The sequence below is a fragment of the Prinia subflava genome, chromosome 4 (genome assembly GCF_021018805.1).
Source record: "Prinia subflava isolate CZ2003 ecotype Zambia chromosome 4, Cam_Psub_1.2, whole genome shotgun sequence".
Taxonomy (NCBI): Eukaryota; Metazoa; Chordata; class Aves; order Passeriformes; family Cisticolidae; genus Prinia; species Prinia subflava.
The window spans coordinates 21,570,744-21,589,290 of NC_086250.1; the positions used below are offsets into that span (position 1 = coordinate 21,570,744).

Sequence of the window (18,547 nt, forward strand, 5' to 3'; positions counted from 1 at the left end):
TCAAGGCCTGCCATGAGTACAGCAGCAGGCTGGGGAGCTGAGGATGAAGAGTGCTTCATTGGAAAGTGCTCATGGAGGGAGAGGGGCCAATCCTCTACAGCTTCAACCCCACCAGAGGAGGCAAGAGCACTTGGGCATTACACCTGTTCTGAATTCAACCTTGAGCTATTTATTCAGTCATCAGTTCCTATGTCTCTAACATGGGCCTCTCCTGCATGAGGACTTTTCCCCCACATTGCCTACAACACAGCTCTACCACATAAATCACACAACAACCAACAACAATTCAAGGGGATGTGTACAGCCCCCTAGAGCTGTGTGGAGAACCGGGAGTAGAAACAGCACCTCTCTGCCTTACAGAAGAACAGTGCAAAGTGCCTTCAAAACAGTCCTGCTAATGCCAGCTCTCTCAGCAGCAGGAATATTTCTAAACCTGAGAGAGGACTGCATTTCTTCTTAGTTCACGCTATCCTTACTTCCAAGGTTTCACAATAAAAACAGTTTGTTGTGGGGTGGGGGGAAAGAGCAAGACTTAAAGTGACACTGAGCAGTGAGCGAGGCAGAAGAGCCTGACAACTTTATTCTCCCCTCCATCAACCATCCCCCAATTCTGGAGTGTTCATTCCCATCCCTGCTCCCACCCCATTCTGTGTGCTGCAGAATTATCACAGGAAGAATCTTCCCATTAAAATGAAACAACTTCCCCAATCAGATAGGTTTTCTGAATCGAGAACTTCCTTTTTCCCCCGCTCTCCTCTGAGTATCTCAGACAAAAGCCTCTCACCGCTCATTTTAGTCTCCTCAAACAGATTCCCAAAAAGCTGCTGGGATGGAAATGGATTTGTGTAAGTTGCATTTCAGAGCTAGCTAAGGAGCCCCTGTTAGCTCATCGAGACTTGCATACAATTTCCTGCTCTACAAGCTTGTGGCATGTGGTCGGGGTGAGGGGAGGATGAGGAGGGAAGGAGGAGTCACGAGGAAACCCGCCCCCCCAAAGCTGCCGCGGTCGTGTTCGCTGGCTCCAAGTTGTTTCAGTTCTGTGAAGCATCTGAACAAGCTGAATACAAGGAGGAATACCACTTGTGTTGCAAATATATCGTGTTCTTCAGGATGGATCTTTGTCCTGCTGGTAAGCCTCAAATATTGTGTGCCTTTTTTGGGGTGAGGGCTGTGCACTCAGTTTGATGGAGCAAAGCACGCCATGAAATCCCAGAAGCCAGAGTGGATGCTGAGGCTGGTGACTGGAGGAATGACATGCTGGAAGATCCCTGGTTGTACAATTAATTGCTTGTCAGTCTTCAGCACTAGGCATGGATTTTCTTTTTACTTGTTCTCCTTCCCCATCGGGAGAGTTTTCCCCACTGGTTTGAATGGCCTTTGTGCTGAGTGTTACTGCTCAGGTTCCATGGACCGGTGGTGCTGGGCTCAGCTGGGAGCTGACTCCTCGGTGTCAGTGGTGTTGTGACACCTGGGGTGAACACCCGTAGGCTTTGGCTGCTCTTCATGCAGCTCTGGCAAGTTCCTCCACGGTGTTTCCCTACAGATCCCAGAAGCTGGTCTGCCTTTGTGGAGCCTCTCATGCAGTTGAGTATCCCAGGGTAATGCCCTCGCAAGGCTTTCAGTACTGGGGCCTCCCTTGCCATGTTAGAGACAAACAACTGTATTAAGGTTCTAGAAGTTCCAAGTGATCCACAGGTGGGCCTGTCTGGTCCCAAAATCATCTCAGTGGCCAAATGTGGGTGAGAGGAAATAAACCACATCTGAGGAACTGAGAGAGATCTTAGGTTTTATTTCCTGCTTTGGCAGGTGGTGGATAAAGTGGTTAGGATTCAGCAAGGAAAGGCACACCTCCAGACTGAACATTTCCAGCTTCTGGCTAAGGAAGCTCTTGAGCGTGTGTCTGTGCAAAGCCAGCAAAGAGGGAGAGTGGAGTGGGAGCAGGCTGAACAAAGGAAGAAGAATCACCTTGCAATATCTCTTCTTGTTCTGACTCTGTCCCCTCAGGCTTTTGTGTATAGGATATGGAGCACAGAGTGAAAGCAAAAAGCAGTGCCCAGTTTTAACAACTGTTGTGCACTTTTTAGCTCCGAGGTGTGTAGCCAAGGAAAGAGCAAGCTCAAACCACATACCAGCCTTGCTTGCCAGGGAGTTTGTGGTACCTGTAAGAGCTGAGCTCTTGCCAGCATCTGACTGGTGTTGAATGGTGGTGAAAATGGGTCTCTTTTAATCACCCCACCCTCACTACCTGAAAGCAACTGTGGACAAAGCTTCTTCAGGACAAACTGGGAAGGAGGAGGGATAACTCCTATTTTGCTATTTACTTTGGGATGTGCCTTTGACAGAAACTGAGAGTCTCCTAACTGAAGGTCTGACACAGCCATTCACTCAAGTTATGTGTTTCTGAGTTAATTATGTCGTAAAAATTACACATTCAAGCAAGTATACTTTTAAGAAAGTATGCACACTGCAATAGCACAATGGGATCCTATTCAGGCACCGTGGGAGCTTTCTCAGTTCTGAGTAGAGGCAGAGCCTGGAGACAGGCAATGCCTGAAGAGATGTGCTGGCTCTGACTGATGTTTTTGCTCAATCTCATCCTGTCATTCAACAGTGGTGTGAGAAGGTGAGTTTGTTTGATGCTGAAGTCCCCCGGGAGCCAAGGCTGCCACCAGAAACAGTTTTCCAGTGAGCTTTAGAGTGCTGAATGCATTTGGAATTGCTCAGTTGTAGAATGATTGTGTGAAGGTTGGGGATGCGTGTACACATTTCTCTGGGGTCACTCCTACCTGGAGACATGATGGTCCCATTAGGTCCCATCTGTTTGCAAGTAAGACTTGATGCCTCGGGGAGACTGCTCTCCCTGCAGTATGTGTCCTCTTTCAGCTTCCTTCAGAACCCTCTCAGGACTCTGAGTGAGCCCACAGAGCTGGTTTGCCAAGCCCTTGAGCTGGATGTGTGAAACATGGGTGAGCAGACTGGTACTGTGGTGTCCTGTGCTGGGATGTGTGGGGTAAGAGCTGTAGTCAAAAGTCATGGGAAGCTATCCTGAAGGATGAATGTAAATTGTCACATGAGATATGGGGACCAGTAGACAACATAAATTCTTCTTCCCAGCTTTCCCCTCATAGCTGAAATGTGCAAATTAAACCTGTTGGGATCTATGTTGAATTTCTTCTGGCACAAGCTGGCAGAGAACTGTGGAGTGGTTGCTGGAGGGAGATCCACATGGCTGGAGGGAATTGAGGACTGGAGGACTTTCTGTCATCTCTCTGCTACTAGACTGGTACCTGGCTGTGGAGGAGGTGGTTTGTACTGGAGATGACACAGCAGCCATATCAAAAAAAAAAAAAAAAAAAAGGAATTTCAGGTGAAATTTTTTACCAGAGAACCTCCTTCAGGCAGAAGCTGCCCATCAGGCTGCTCTGCTTTTGTGCTGCTATGGGTTGGGATGCCCAAACCCTTTAACAGCAACACTCAAAGCCCTCCATTGCCTTGCAAGTGGGCCTGATGAACCTTTGCTGTCCTACCGTGAGTGTGTGACACACGGGTCTGCAGCAGTGGCACAGATACATTTCTTCTTCATAACCTTCCCCTGCTGCTTCTGCAGTTCATCCTTCCAGCTCTCTTGGGTGGTCACTTCCCATTTACCTCTGTGCTTCAAAAGCCATCTCCCTATTCCTGTAATTTTCCATGAGACTGAAAGCCTTACACCTGGGTGGTTCAGCACAGCCCTTTGCAATGGGAAATGAAACCAGCAAACACACAACTCGGCTGTCCACACAAGTACTCAGATGTTTGGGTAACTCCGATGTGCCCTCTGGATGGGGAGGCTGAAGACATAAGCGACCACAACTGGAATTGAAGTCTGTGTCCTGTTTTGAGTGACAGCACTGAAAACAAAGTCCTGGTCAGTTCATGAAGAACTGGCAGGTCTTTCTATCTGGGTCTGCCCTGAGAGTGGGGAAGCAACCTCAGGAGCAGGTGTAAAACCCACAAATGTGATTCTGATGCACTTTCCTTTCAACATTTGCTCTCTGAAAATAAATTCCAAACAACAATCTAATGTCCTCTCTGGAGAGGATACTAGTCACTTTTGTGTGTCTGAACTGGGAAACTTCAGTATTGGTTGGGCTGACAGCATCTTTCTGAAACCTGTGGGTGTTTTGTGGTGTGCTCTTCATCAGGGTGAAGTTTCCCCCTGACCAGAGCTATGCTTCATCTGTGTGCTGACCCTAGAGGGAAGTAGAACTGAGGTGGTACTGAGGACTTTGACAAGGCATGGACCATTTTCTAAAGCAATCAAGGACTTCAGCTGTATAGGAAATCTGATGAAAACCTCTCTGCAGCTCAGTCTAAATTACCCTAAGAGTTTGATGCATCCATTTTTTTCCAAACTCTGTCACTCTTTCCTACTTTTTTACCCCTTGATTCCTTCTCCATGACTCATTCTTTTTCTTCCCTGCCCTCCCCACACATACAGTCCTTCCCACAGTTTTCTCATTCTGACAAATTGGGCAGGTGGGAGCTGGGAGGTGGGGTTTTCAGATGTTCAGGAGGAAGGGGGGCTGTGTTATTTACAGCCTTGTTGGGGGTCGTGTGGGTGAAATGGTGTCCTGTGGGAGCCTCATGACTCTTTGAGTCTTCAGCTGCTTTAGTAGATGCAGAACAACTGAAGCAAAGCAACCACAGAATTTGCTGCTAGGGTGAGGAAAGGTAAGGTTCCTCAGGATTGTCCTCCTATGGTGCTTCTGTAGAAAGAAATACAGGGCAAAAGGTCTTAGTTGTAATTTGTCAAGGAATCACCCCGGTGATTCCACAATTACAAGCCCTGACAGGAGCGAGAGGGATACAGCTGGAGAGACTGCGAGGCTGGCTGATCTCCTGCAGATACCACAATTGCAGGATACATAAATTAATCTGAAGGGCCTGGGCACTACTCAGAGGCAGAGGGCTAACAAAGCAAGGTCAGCAACCCACCTAACAAGTACCAGAGGCACTGAATGTTTTTGGTTGGTTTTCTTTGCAGTTTCTTTTTATTTGTTTGTTTTCTGTTTGTTTACCTTCCTTCCTGCTTTGGTTTTCACCTCACCTACAGATCTGGCTGTCGTGAGCTTTTGGATGCCTTTTTGCTTCCCTCTTGGCTGGCTTCATCAATCAGTCAGCTTCTTGCCGCTCTTTGTAAGGGCTGCTTGCAGGGCTGGGAGGGCACATGAGTCCTTCCCAGCCTGGCTTCATGCTGAGTCCTTATCCAGTGCTTTGCTCCCACAGACTCAGCAGCCTCTCCCCAGGGAATGTGATGCTTGAAACCATCAGGAAGAGTGGCAGGAGAGAGGCTGCAGCCTGAGAAAAGTAACAGGAACATACTTAGCACAAGCAAACCCAACTAGCCAGGAGGATGGGGGGAAGGATTAGGATTGAGGAAGGTGGGTTGTGGCCATGACAGGAAAGAAGCATACTAAGATGGTTGCCCTTATCGCTTTTCCTTCTGTCATGGCTGCTTCCTTCCCTTTTTTTCTTCCACTCATATTTATAGCAATTGTTTTGCATGTGAGATCCACACTAAGAGAATTTCCAATGCAACTGGTGCTACTTCCCCTTTCTCTGGGAAGACAGGAGGCCCAGGGGATTTTGTCTTGTGAAACAGTGGAGCAGAACATCCAGTGACTTGACCTGGTTTCCTGGCTTTATCTTGCAGTGTTTAGGTGCAGCAAGGACCCTGTCTGCACCTCCAGTGCTCTTGGCCTTCTTGAAGGTCTGCTTTTTCCTGGGGCCTCACCTTCTGCTCTATCTCCTGTATAGAACTGCAGCCTTCTCATTCTCCTTGCTGAAGAGCTGTGTTTCACCTGGATTATATTTAGCAGCAGCAATGTCACCCCATTTTTTTAGGTCTTTTATGAATCATATTGTGGTTGCCTTGGCTTTGCTGCTATTTGTTTAAGTTCCTGTACATTACAAGGAAACCTGCTCATATTTCTGCATTTTCTGCTGTTCACGGAACAACAGCCACCTAAATACTTTTCTTCTTCAGCAAGGCTTTCGTCCCCCAGATCCTGCCCTCCTACTTGAAAAACCTCCTTTTTCTCTCTTAAACTGTTTCTGACTCTAGCTATGGTAGATCAACTCATGAAGCCAGTGGTTTTGTTGGGAGGTTTGGATTTGATGAGGTATTTAGGTCATAGATTTTCGGTACCTAAAGATGACTGACATAACAACCACCAGAGAGCATTTAGTGAGACCTCTTCACCGTGCTCAGGGTGAGCAGAATTGGCTGAATAGGCAGTGGCTGTCTGCAGGGTCAGCTGAGAGGACTGTGCAGAGTCTCTGGATGGAAGGAAGGGGGATATGGTCTGTGCTGCACACTCTGGACTGAGAACCATTTGCAAGGCAAAGGGGAGGTGCAGTGGTTGCAACAGCAGGGAGAACAGATGCTAAAACAAAGAAATCAGTTGCTGTGGCATGACCCTAGGGGAAGGTATGTACCAAGAGGTTGGGGCAGCTTTTTCCATGATATGTTTACCCCAGCAGAGTTTTCACAGGGATCTTTATTCTTTCAGAATCAACTGGCTTGAATGCGGCTGAAGAGGCTGAAATAGAGACAATCAGGAAGCATAAACAGGAGCTTTTGGATGACATTAAGGTAAGGACCATCCTGTCCCATGTGCCTGCCTAGCCACCTCAAATCTGTCTTCACCAAGGAGCATCTTTGCATAACAGTCTATAACATGCAGAAATGCACAGGAGGCATTTTCTCTGTCATGATCCAACTTCAGTTTTAAACTTCAGGCTGCCCTGGCTTGTTTGCCACCAGGGTACATCCAGCCTGTGGTACTCTGTGCTGCAGGAATCATCAGCTGCCCTAATGGATATTTGAAAAGGTCGGATCATGAGAAGTGATGAGCTGGGACTGTAGTATTCAGGATTAAAGAAATGTCTTTATTTGTACTGGCAGGCATCAGGCTCAGCATTTGCGATTCTTTTTAATTACTAATTACCTGTTAATGGCATCTCAGTCCTAGTTACCTGCAGCATCCCCCTGTGTTCATGAAACTTTTGTTTGCTTTGTGGACCTCTGACAAGTCCTCCATGAAGGATCCTGTCTCTTTGAAGAGGTCTCATGGCAGGACCTTCCACACAAGTTTATGTGGTTGAACTTGCTTTTCTTCTTTTCTTTTAGCGGACTCAGCCATTTCTCCAGTGGCTCCTAAAATGTCTCAAAGTAACAAGTTCAAATTCAGTCACTAAGACTGCATCACAGTTTTGCATGGTGCTGTGCCTTTCTATTCTGTTCTGCCTCCACCATGAAATGTGGTTTCCTGTTTGAGAGAGCTTATAGCACTGAATCATTGGACTTGGACTGATTTTTCCACAACATGAAGCTGTCCAGATGCCTCGGCAATAGCTGCAATATTTCCTGGCATAAAGGATTGAGCCAAACTGCATATTACTTCTTAGGCTTCCAGACCTCCTCTGTCTGCTGCAAACCAGAATTGTCTCTTGCCCCTATGGCAAAACAGATTATGAATGTATGTACCTGGGATTTGCTTGAGTGTGGTTTGTCTCTCTTCAGTTTTCAGAACAAGCCATGGGCACTGAAAGACACTTGAACAGGAGTGCTACATTTGTTTGCCCACTATGGACAGAGAAAGGTTGCTAGATTGCACAAAACCAGGCTTTAAAACGCAAAGCCATTAAGCAATGGAGTACACAATGTCCAGCAGAGCAGAGTGAGTTTAGATGAAAAGAGTGCCATAGAACAAGAGACATTTTCCCCAGGGGATTTTTTTCAGAATTTATCTATCAGTACCCTTAAATACAAAGACTTGGGGGCATATCTGGGCAAAGGGGGAGAGAGGAGAAAAGGGGATGGGTCTTGGCTTGCCAGTGACACTGCCAAAAGACAGCAGTGAATAAAATAACAAAATTGATAATAATTTGAAAGTCATGAGCTGACATCATGGCTCTGTTACATTTGTGCAACACCTAAAACTTAGTAAGGAACACTCACAGCTCTGAGGACCAATGAAGCACAACAGAAGGTGGCCAGAGCAAAACTGAAATGCAGAAGATCTTTTAAATTATGGGATATTGCAGAAATTCAGTTTCTTTATCTGATTATGTGCTCCACCTACATCCTCATTCCTTGATGGGAAAGGATCTGTCATAAAATAACCTTTCTCGCCCTGCCTGTTCTGGTTGGTATGGGGGAGAATTTGGGTGATTCCTGGAAGAGAGCTGTGATGCACTTTGGCTTTGAGGTGGAACATGACTGCAGGATGGAAGCAAGGAGATATAGACACCTTCATTCCCATGGTAACACAAAATATCCAGCCAAGGCAGCCATGGTCTGTCATAGGCCTAAAGGAAAGTGAATTCCACAATTGATTTTTTTAAAGTCTAGCAGTAATTGCTTTATCTTTACTCACCCTCCCTTTTTTCTCCACCTGAAGAGTTATCTGCTCAATGGTATTTAAATGACAGGTACATTAAAAATTGTGTTTTACAATACAGGCACTTCATGGGTTCATATTGATCTTACAGTTACTAGTTCCACTTCTCCTTTCCTGGATGCATAGCAGGGCTATGCAAAATAAAAACTCAAAAGAAATGGGCACAATGGAAGGATTCTTGCATCTGACATTGTTTGAGGAACTGAAATCAACAGTGGGGTGAGTTCTCTGCCACTCACCACATAGATTAAGCTTGATTTTTCCAGTTTTGGTTGACAATAGGCATGAGAACATCCTTCTGTCTCTCTTTCCAGTTGTTTTCATCTGGAATCCAGCTGGATCATTCTAGAGCAGTGCCCATTTCATAGGCATCCTTGGCTGGTCATGACCATTTGACCTGTCCTTTTCCTATGACAGAGAAGTAGTAACACATGCTCTTACGCTTCCTTACAGTGTTTGCTCGTTTTCCCTCCATTGCCTTTATCTTCCTGATATTTCTTTTGCAGAAGCTGAAGGAGGAGATTGCTGAGGTGTTTGCAGAGATTGAAAGTTTCCAACATGCAGAGGAGAAGCAAGAGGCAGACAATAAGCCTGGAGAACAGACCAGGCAAGTGGAATGAGTATTCCTTTGCTTACAAAGTCTCTCTTTTTAAGTTGAGAAAGCAACTCCCTATTGGGATTCAGCTCACAACAAGGGCAGGGAAATGAGGCCAGGAGGGAAATGGGCAGGGAAATTAGACCCTTCTATCCTCTTAGATTTCTCATTATTTTTGGATAGTCAGACACCTGTCCTTGAGATATCTCACCTTGTGAATGAAATGACATGGTCCTTTATTCTAAGTTTGACTTTTCCTTCTTTTTTCTGTTTGCAGCAAGCTGTCACAGATAGATAAAATTTTGTCCCTGGGCCGTAAGAAATTCAACATGGATCCTGAAAAGGTAGGATTTCTTCCTTTCACCTATGAGGATAAAGCTGGGAGGAAGAGTCTCTGCTGGCTGCTGTTCCAGTTGACGTCAAAGGAACTATGGCAGGGGATGGTGGGGATGGATTCCTACCTCACAAAGGCCCCAGTTGGGAGCAGCCTCCACCCTGCTCCTGACTGAGGTCTTCAGATATGATCAAGCTGTGTTGTCTCCTCCCATCATGGGCTTAGAGGCCACACCACAGAGTTCAACCCAAACTTAAGAGAAGTAAAGGGAGGATGGTTTAACATAGCCAGCATGCCATGAGAACCAAATTTCCTTCAACACAGCCCTTCTTGACTGTGAGAGGCTAGGAGCTTGCTATAATGTGATAGAGGAGGATGAACTAAGAAAAAGGTGAGAAGTTTTGAGAGTCAGGTTCCTTGGCTCATTCAGAATGGAAGAGGACAGAATGTGTCTGTCATTTTGGAAACACTTTTGGTTGAATTGTGGAGTAAACATGGCTTTTCCACTTTCTGTGGCTCTGACCAGTGGTGTCAAGACTCCATAGCCTTCAGCCCTTTGCAAAAAGCTCTAAAACCAACATGATTAAGTAGAGAAGATGTGAGAAAGACAGTTCCCTTTTGCTTCCTCCTCATTGCCGTAACACTTTTTGAGCTCTTCAAGGAAAACCACAAGCTGTGATCGAACGATAGCTGATCATCAGCTCACCACCACAGCTAACACCTCGGGTGGCTGCTGCTCTGCGTGACAGCTCTTCATGCCTGCCCTGTGCCCTGCTGAGACCATCAAGATGCCTTCCCCAGTGCCTACACTCCAGCTGAAGAGCTTGCCAGTCCCCTGGGCATCCCTCTGCCAGTGGGAGCTGTCTCAGAGCAGCAATGTCACTACTTACAGCCTGTGGGAGAGTTGGTTTTATTTTGCCTTTCCGTCTGACCTTGGTTTGAAGCCCCTGAGGCATCTCTCTCTGCCATGCTGTGCAGGAATACCCAAACTAAATCTAACCCCAAATCAGTTTAGCTTTATGAGTTCAGTGCCAATCAGACTGGTCAAAATGTTATATACTCTGTACCTATATTGTGCAGGTCTCTGATTATTGCCTCCCTGTTGTTACATGTCATAGAGTGGGAGGTGCTGCAATGAAAGCAGATTTCTTTGCCCCTCCTTCCTAAGGTTACACTCCATCCATGCAATGCTGATACTTATAAATGCGTTCCTATCTCCAAGATCCCGTGAAAAGTTCCTGAGGCTAGAGGAGGTAAGCATTAAGAATGTGGCCGATAAAAACCTTTGGGGAGAAACATTTTCTTCTGGAAAATGGAACCTCATCATCGCTGCAATGTTTTTCAAAATTAAATTGATCTCACTGAAAATCCATCAGGGAAGAAGAAAGGTAAATGGAGTGGAAAAAAACTCACAAAAATTTCAATTTCTTCTTTTAAAACTGCTTTTTCTTTGGGGCATTTTAAAAATAGTTTCATATATATAGCAGGGGAAAGTGAAATGATTCTATTGAAGTAGAACATTTTGATGGATCTAAAACAGTTTTCATTCCTTTATTGTATATTGCAAGGAGAATTGCAATGTGGTCTGAAGAACTGTACCATTGTTAGATATTGTCAAGAATATTTTGAAAAAATCCTCAGCTTTTTCTCTGGCTTTAAAAATAATGAAATTCTCTCTAAAATAGGATATTGACACTTTGCACAACCCAAGTCACAACCTCTGTATTCCTTAAAAAGCATATTCCATCCTTATTGCCTAGGAGGGACAGAGCTGAAAAGATTGCAGACTTCTCTGTTCTGTGGCATAGTAGAAAAATCTAAGAAAAAAATGTTTCAAGTTGTCTCAAGCTTATATTTTTGTCTGAGGACATTTGTTTTTATTATGCCTTCTTTTAAACAAACATTTTTTTCTTTTAAATGAAGTTAATTTAGAAAAAAAAGACATTTAGGAACAGAGCACTAAGATTTTGATTGAAAATATTAAAATTTATTATTTTGATTTTCCCTTTTGGACTTTAAATCTACATTGCCCTATTTTGTTTGTTTGAGTTTCCTTTCCAGTGGAACATTTAGCCAAATCTAGGGGTTAAATAAAAATGGGACTGACAACCCATAGTGGATGAAGAGGGGTCGAATAAAGATGAGAACATGGCTGTGGTGTCCCATGAAGGGGCTGGGGAGTAACAGAGGAGCAAATCCATCAAAGCTAAGGAAGGCTGATATCAGAGTGTTGAGATCCTACTTCCTCATTAGACCACAGAGTTGTTTTACTTCCTTGTCTTGCTTCTCCTTCCCAGGGGATCCAGTACCTGATCGAGCACCAGGTGTTGTCCTCAGACCTGCAGGAGATTGCCAGATTCCTTCACAAGGGCGAAGGCCTGAACAAGACAGCCATTGGAGATTACCTGGGTGGGAGGTGAGCAACCCAGGATGAGGAGACCCCTTGGAGGCCCTGTCATGCCTGACCCCTCTGAAGTACCATTTTGGATGACCTGTGGCAGACCTCATCAGGTGCCAAGATTGAACATATCTCCAACCACAGTGGGCTGGGTGGGCAGGACACCCCTGGGAGGGTCTTTGGAGTGTGACTAAGGCTGACCTTTTCTCCTGCCTGTAATGGGATCAGTCATCCCAGACTAGAGTGTGCACCTTGGCTTCTTCTTGGAAGTGAGACTGGGGTGGAGCCAGGTGCGTGTTGTCACGCCAAGGGACCTCCAGATTGAGCAGGGTCAAAGCACTCTTCTGACCTTTTCCCTCTATCCTCTCCCAGGGACCCCACAAACATTCAGATCCTCCAGGCCTTTGTGGAGTGTCACCAGTTTGCCAACCTCAACCTGGTGCAGGCACTGAGGTGAGTGAGTGTGCCTGGTGCAGGGGACAGTGCTGAGACCTGCTCAGCCGCTGTGTCTTACCACCCAGGCAGGTCAGGAAGCCCTCTTGGGCTGAAATGGGAGCTTCCCAAGGCTGTGTGTGTTGGCTCCAGGGCTGTTACTCTGTAAAGTGTCAACAGTTTCTCAGGGAGGTGGGAAACAATTTCATGGCCCCTTGATTGGATTGCCCATGTGCAGAAAAGTGGGTCACTGTGGCTTCAGTGTCTGGGGGGATGAAAAAGTTATTTTTGGCAGCAAGAAATATCTGTCCTCAGTGCCCCTTACGTCAATAACACAGTGACTCTGTTTTAGGGCACCTTGTTATATTACAGGCCACCCCCTGGCAGGACACTTTTTCCTGAGGTCTTTGCTGCCTTGCAGGTCTCTCATTGGGGAAGCAGAGCCTTGATTTCTGGGAGGCTTTGTTCTGCTTCCTGCATTTAGGGTGTTTGAGGCTGATGTATCCAGGCAATTTCTAGAGAGGGGCAGAGCTCCTGGTCCATGCCCTGTGTTGTCTCTCTAGTATGATGGGATGACTTCTCTTATCTTCAAGGTGTTCCATGGGTTGAGGGGAGGCATCAGTGTCCCTTGGAGCCTATCTGACTGGTGCTCTGGCACTCTGCTCCTGACAGACAGTTCCTCTGGAGCTTCCGGCTGCCTGGGGAGGCGCAGAAGATTGACCGGATGATGGAGGCCTTTGCCAATTGGTACTGCAAGTGTAACCCAGGAGTGTTCCAGTCCACAGGTAACTATGGGGAGAAGGCCATTAAAGCTGAGCTATGCTGTTTGCTAGGGAGAGGAGCCTTCCTTTTCCATTTGCAAAGCACAGGCGGCATCCCTTGGAAGTGTGTTTCCCCTTAAGCTAAAGGAGGCAGCCCAGTTCCTGTGAAGCTTTCCAATAAACTGAGCATTCAGTCCTCCTTTTGCTACTGTGCTCCAGGCACTCCTGATGGGTAACAGACTGGAGAAGAGCTCCCAGCCTCACATGAGGTATTTCCTCATCACAGCAGGGATCACACTTACAGCTGTAGGTCTGCAGAAGCTTCCCTGCTGGCAGAACCGTTACTAGACTGCATCTGCCCAACTTGTCCCATTATCCTGAGGGCATGGAATCACCTCCATCACAGGAAATCAACTGTGTCACTCTTTCTCCTAGCAGAGGAAATGTCTCCCTTCTCCTACAAATGAGAGGATGACTCTTCTTCAGTGTCTAGAAACCAAGCCACCTGTGGTGTGGATTGAGCTGCCCTCTAAGACAAGTGCCTGCCATCCTGATTTTCTTTCTCATTGCTAGATACCTGTTATATACTCTCCTTCTCTATCATCATGCTTAACACCAGCCTGCACAACCCCAATGTGAAAGACAAACCCCACTTTGAAAGGTTTGTATCCATCAACAGAGGCATTGACAACGGAGAGGACCTGCCAGAAGTGCTTTTAAAGGTAAGAAGAATTCCCCTTTTCTCATCCCCTGGGGTCCACTGTGAAACAAAGGTGAAAAGATAGGGGATGCATCCATTAGCAAAGCTGGCATTTTCCCAAAGGCTCAGCAGGCATGGGACCTGCCCTGTGAGTTAAGGTAGAGGTGGGCAGCCTGCCCATATGTGTCTGCCTTCACCCAAGCAGCCTGGGCAGAATAACTTCTGTCTTGTGTTAAAGGGGCTGCCTACATCCCACACCTGGGTTTGCTGGGCAGTATACCCTTAGGGTAGAGGCTTTAGATCCTTCTCCAGAGTGTCATTTCTTCCAGGCAGTTTGAGGAAAGGTGCAGGAGCCTGTAGTCTCTTTTTTTTCCCTCCCTTGGCTTGGGATTTGTGTAACAAATGATGGCAAATACAATGATGTGAACAATATTTCAGTATCCTTTGAAAGCCAGTAACCTGCCTCCCTGTCACTCTGCTGTTATGAAGGTCATCCTTTGCACCCGACAGAGCCAAAGTTTTGGCTCTGTAAAATGTGCCTCCTTGTGGCCATGTAGCTCTACGTGCTAGTCTCCACATTCCACTCCCCGGCAGCATTTGGCACCGCCAGCCCAGGGTCTAAATGGGGCTGTATCTCTGCCTTGTTGAGTCCTGTCCTAGTGCCTTAATACTACCCTCAGCAGCACTTGTGACATGCTGGGTTTGGTCACTGCAGCCTGTCTTGTTATGGGAGCACCATGTTATTTCTGTGGTTTTCCAAACTGAGACTCGTTTTATGACACAAGATGCAGAAAAGAGCTGGTGGCCCCTGTAGAGATCCTGTGAGATGCAGACCGGGGACTGTTTTACTCCCAGTGCTCATTGTGTGCTCTCCTGCCCTTCACTCAGCTTCCTGTGTAAAAACAGAGTGATGGATCAGATTGACCTGGGGTAGTTGTGTACAGGCTTTGTCAGAAATCAATCTTTCTTTCTTTCTCTCTCTCTCTCTCTCTCTCTCTCTCTCTCTCTCTCTTTCTTTCTCTCTCTCCTTCCCCACCAATGCTGTGGGGCAGAATCTGTTTGAGAGCATAAAGAACGAGCCGTTCACCATACCAGAGGATGATGGCAATGACCTCACCCACACTTTCTTCAACCCTAACCGTGAAGGCTGGCTGCTGAAACTGGGTAAGGGGGAGGACTCCTCAGCTCCTCTGACCTCCCCGTTTGCCTGCCTCCACCACAAATCTCCCCCGGGAACCTGCTGTCATCTCTGCTGTCCTTCGCTCTTGTCTGCTGCTGTGGGCTGAGGCTGACACCTGCTGTTGAAACCAGCTGCCTGCTCCCTCGTCCCAGCTCCTGACGGCTCTGTCGGCTCAAAAAGGGACTCAAAAATATATCCCTCCCCATTCCCAGCCCCATTAGGGCAAAATTGGCTCCGTGTGTGAGTGTCTATCACACGACATCACGTCAGTGTTACCATGGTGTCTCCTTGGGGCTCACCTACAGGGAGAGCTGGGAGGGTGTGATTGTGTGTGCATATCTGGAACTTGGGGGAAGGACAGAAAAATGTGACTAATGGCTTCTGAACCTCACTGCCTTTAGGAGGACGTGTGAAAACCTGGAAACGCCGTTGGTTCATTCTGACTGATAACTGCCTGTATTACTTTGAATATACCACGGTAAAGGCTTTACTCACGACTGGGAAACTGTCCTGGGTGGTTATGGAGGAGCAGAGGGTAGGGGACAAGTCTCCCCCTTTTACCCTGTGCTCCCAGGCTGATCTCATACCTCCACTCTCTCCCGTGCTGTTTCCTCACCTCCTGTGTGGAGGAGGAGAGAGGCTGGGCACTGCAGCTGTGGTTTCCTCTTGACTAAACTCCCCGTTATGTCAATGGAAGGGTCTCCCCAGGCATTACTCTGCCCTTGTCACCTCCACAAAGGCCCGCACAGGGGAAATCAGAGAGGTTCTAAACAGTGGCATAGATTTGGGGAGCATTTTGGGTGTTAATTCATGTTTCCCTGCCTTCAGGATAAAGAGCCTCTGGGCATTATCCCCTTGGAGAATCTATCAGTCCGGAAGGTGGATGATCCCAAAAAGCCAGTAAGTGTCCATTGGTTGGCACTCTGCTAACACAGGCTTATCAGATGGTTGGAGGGAAGAGAAGATGCACACAAATTATTTCTACTCTGCACAAATTGCTCCTACTTTACTTGCTTCTCAGAGGGAAGGTGCCGTTGCAATTCCCTGTGCCCCCATCTAAACATGGCTGTGTTTTTAATTTACATTTTGGCTGTGAGTAGAGAGCTGTCCTTTGGCTGACTGTATTGTATGTTTTCCCATGTATACATGCATGCAGGGGGGCAGAGATTAATGCACACAGCTGACTTCCTACTTATTTTGCACCAGGAGATGTAGGTTCAATTTCTCGGGTACTCTTGGGACTCTCCATAATGAGTTACACCACATGTAGACCAAACAGAACTGTTTGTGTTAGGAAACTTGCCCAGGAAATGACACATTTCTTCTGTGTATCTCTCGTGGATACCCACTCTTCGATGTGTCATGGCTCTGGGAAAAGTGCCTTCTATATGTGTGGTGACAGGCAGAAAAGAGGATGTTGCATCTTCTTATGAGGGGGAGGGATTTTCATGAGTGGAGTGACAGATCCTAGAAGGTGTGTTTTGATAAGTGTTGATACTCCAGCTCTCCATGAAGCCTGTTTTAGTGTCCAGTCCTTCACAGGAGGGATGTATTTATCTAAGAAGGAAGGTTATCTAACTCATAGGGAAACTTTTGGGGTGGGGAAAGCTAGGGTCTGTTGCATTTTGGCTACTTCTCATTGGAAATTCTCTGAGCCTGTTACCCATGGTTGAAGGCAGCAGTCCCCTTGGTCCCCCCGTCTTATCCTGCTGCTCCATTTTGTTTCCTTTCTGACAGAACTGCTTTGAACTCTTCAATCCCAACTGCAAAGGGCAGAAGATCAAAGCCTGCAAAACAGATGGGGATGGGAAGGTGGTTGAAGGCAAGCATCAGTCCTACAAGATCTCAGCAGCCACTCCAGCAGAACGTGATGAGTGGATTGAGGCAATACGGTGAGAAGAACTTGAGTTGCCTTTTTTCAGCCCCAAGGACAAATGGTCATAAAGTTTATTTGGCTATCTTTTATCAGAGCTTGAAAAGGGGGGGTGGAAAGAAATGTTTGAAGTCTAACAGCTATGGTACCCCTTGACTTTAAGGAGTTTCAAGGTCCCTTTTGGAGAATCTCTAGCTACAGCTAAATTCTCTACTGTGAGTCTGCAGGTCTCCAGTCCTACATTTTGATAAGTGGTGTCTCTGTGCAAGTTCAGTTACACTGTCTGTGCTGCTCTCCATCATTAAATCTCTTACTTTTGCTCCCATTTCCTCTAATTTCCAGGACCAGCATCACACAGGATCCCTTCTATGATTTGGTCTCTGCCCGTAAGAAAAAGATTGCCAGCAAAAACTGAACCATGACCTGGTCACCGGCATCAGAAAGGATGGACAGCTTCCCTCTCACACTCTTCCAGCGAAGAAGTTCGGGAGCTTTGGTTCCCTCTGCCTCCCACTTGGTAGGCAGATGACTGACAGGACAGCTTGGCCTCTTTGCTTCTTCCCGTTCCAAGCGGAAGGCAGAGGTGCAGGGTGCACTGAGGACTGTCAGAACTGTGGGCATGGGGTTGCCCATGCGTGAACGTAAAGGCTCGACAGAAACTGGCCTTTGGGTTCTCCTGTGTGGCCCCAGACATGTGGGACAGGACCTGAGAGGAGACAGGGATGTCTGCACGGTGTCTCCAGCCCCTCCTGTTGTCACACCAGGCGAGGGTATTTTTCTGTGAGGGACCATGTAGATTCTCTTGGAGCAGCTGAGCATGGTCCAGTCAGTTTCAGAGAAGAAAGGCCCCAGTGGTTTCTCTTCCATGAACAGATGTGTAGTGGTTGTGGGGTGGAGACCACTGATATTTAGAAACTCACTGTGAAACCAGAGGTCAAGGTAATATGAGAAGCCCTCTGTTCAGAAGAAATCTCTCTCTCTCCCTTCCTAAAGCCTGTAGTAAGGGCTGTAATCCTGGGAAGTCCCCGCTCCGTAACTGAGTCATAGATTTTAAAAAGTTAAAGATATTGGATCCTTATTCAACTAAGGACTAACTGAGCATAGAGATGCTGTGGTACCAGTGGCTCTGGGTGTTTTGTCTCTCTTTTTTGAGATTCATGGATCACCGCAGATTTCCTTAGGGAAGAAACCCAAACACTAGCTCTCCTTCTGCGTGATGGCTCCCCAACAATGATGGGTGATGGGTGATGGTTCCTTGAGCAGCTCAGAGGCCTGGGTTTTGCATCTGAAAATTTTGCAGTTATATGGCATGAAGAAATGGAAGTACATACATCTCCCAGCCAGCACACATACACACAGAGGCATTCATTCCCATCTTCATACAGTGGTATCATCTGGAGTCTGGAGGGTTTTGTCTCTTGTGTAAAGAGAGAAATAAAAGTGCTTAAAACAAGCCAGAACTCATGGTAGTGTGATGATTTTCACGTTAAAGTCAGAGGATGTGAGATAAGAGTATCGTGTTCCTGTGCCCAGCGCAGCAGCCTGAGCACCACTGCAGTCTCTTGGCTGTTTCCTTCCTGCAGAGGGCTGTATCTACCAGGCAATCTGCAGCAAGGCCAGCACAGCCCCGTTAATCATTCCGGTTCCTTTCGCCCAAGCCACAGGAATGCTGAATTAATTTCAAGAGGCAGGGAGTGTATCTCAGGGTTGAAGCACGAGCTCACCCTGGAGAAGGAACGTGAAGGTTTTCTTCTGCTCATGCCTGCAAATGTCTCCTGCGCTGAATTTCTTTGTTACTGATGTGATGCAGAGTGAGTTTGCTGCCCA

The 18,547-nt window shown here is 46.8% G+C and overlaps 1 protein-coding gene across 2 annotated transcripts; it reads left to right on the forward strand.

The window, feature by feature from the left end:
• The first annotated feature begins 979 nt into the window (after positions 1–979).
• Positions 980–18,168, forward strand: CYTH4 (cytohesin 4). Of its 2 annotated transcripts, XM_063395836.1 has the most exons (13): positions 980–1,129; positions 6,555–6,637; positions 8,954–9,054; positions 9,320–9,386; positions 11,674–11,792; positions 12,147–12,227; positions 12,879–12,991; positions 13,541–13,689; positions 14,720–14,831; positions 15,249–15,325; positions 15,676–15,747; positions 16,585–16,739; positions 17,063–18,168. In XM_063395836.1, the coding sequence occupies exons 1-13, from the start codon at positions 1,111–1,113 to the stop codon at positions 17,133–17,135; spliced, it is 1,221 nt and encodes a 406-aa protein (XP_063251906.1). In that variant the 5' UTR covers positions 980–1,110; the 3' UTR covers positions 17,136–18,168. The 2 variants fall into 2 exon arrangements, with proteins under 2 accessions (XP_063251906.1, XP_063251904.1); XM_063395834.1 differs by lacking the exons at positions 980–1,129; positions 6,555–6,637; positions 8,954–9,054; positions 9,320–9,386 and having other exon boundaries at positions 11,747–11,792; positions 12,800–12,991.
• The last annotated feature ends 379 nt before the right edge of the window (positions 18,169–18,547 follow it).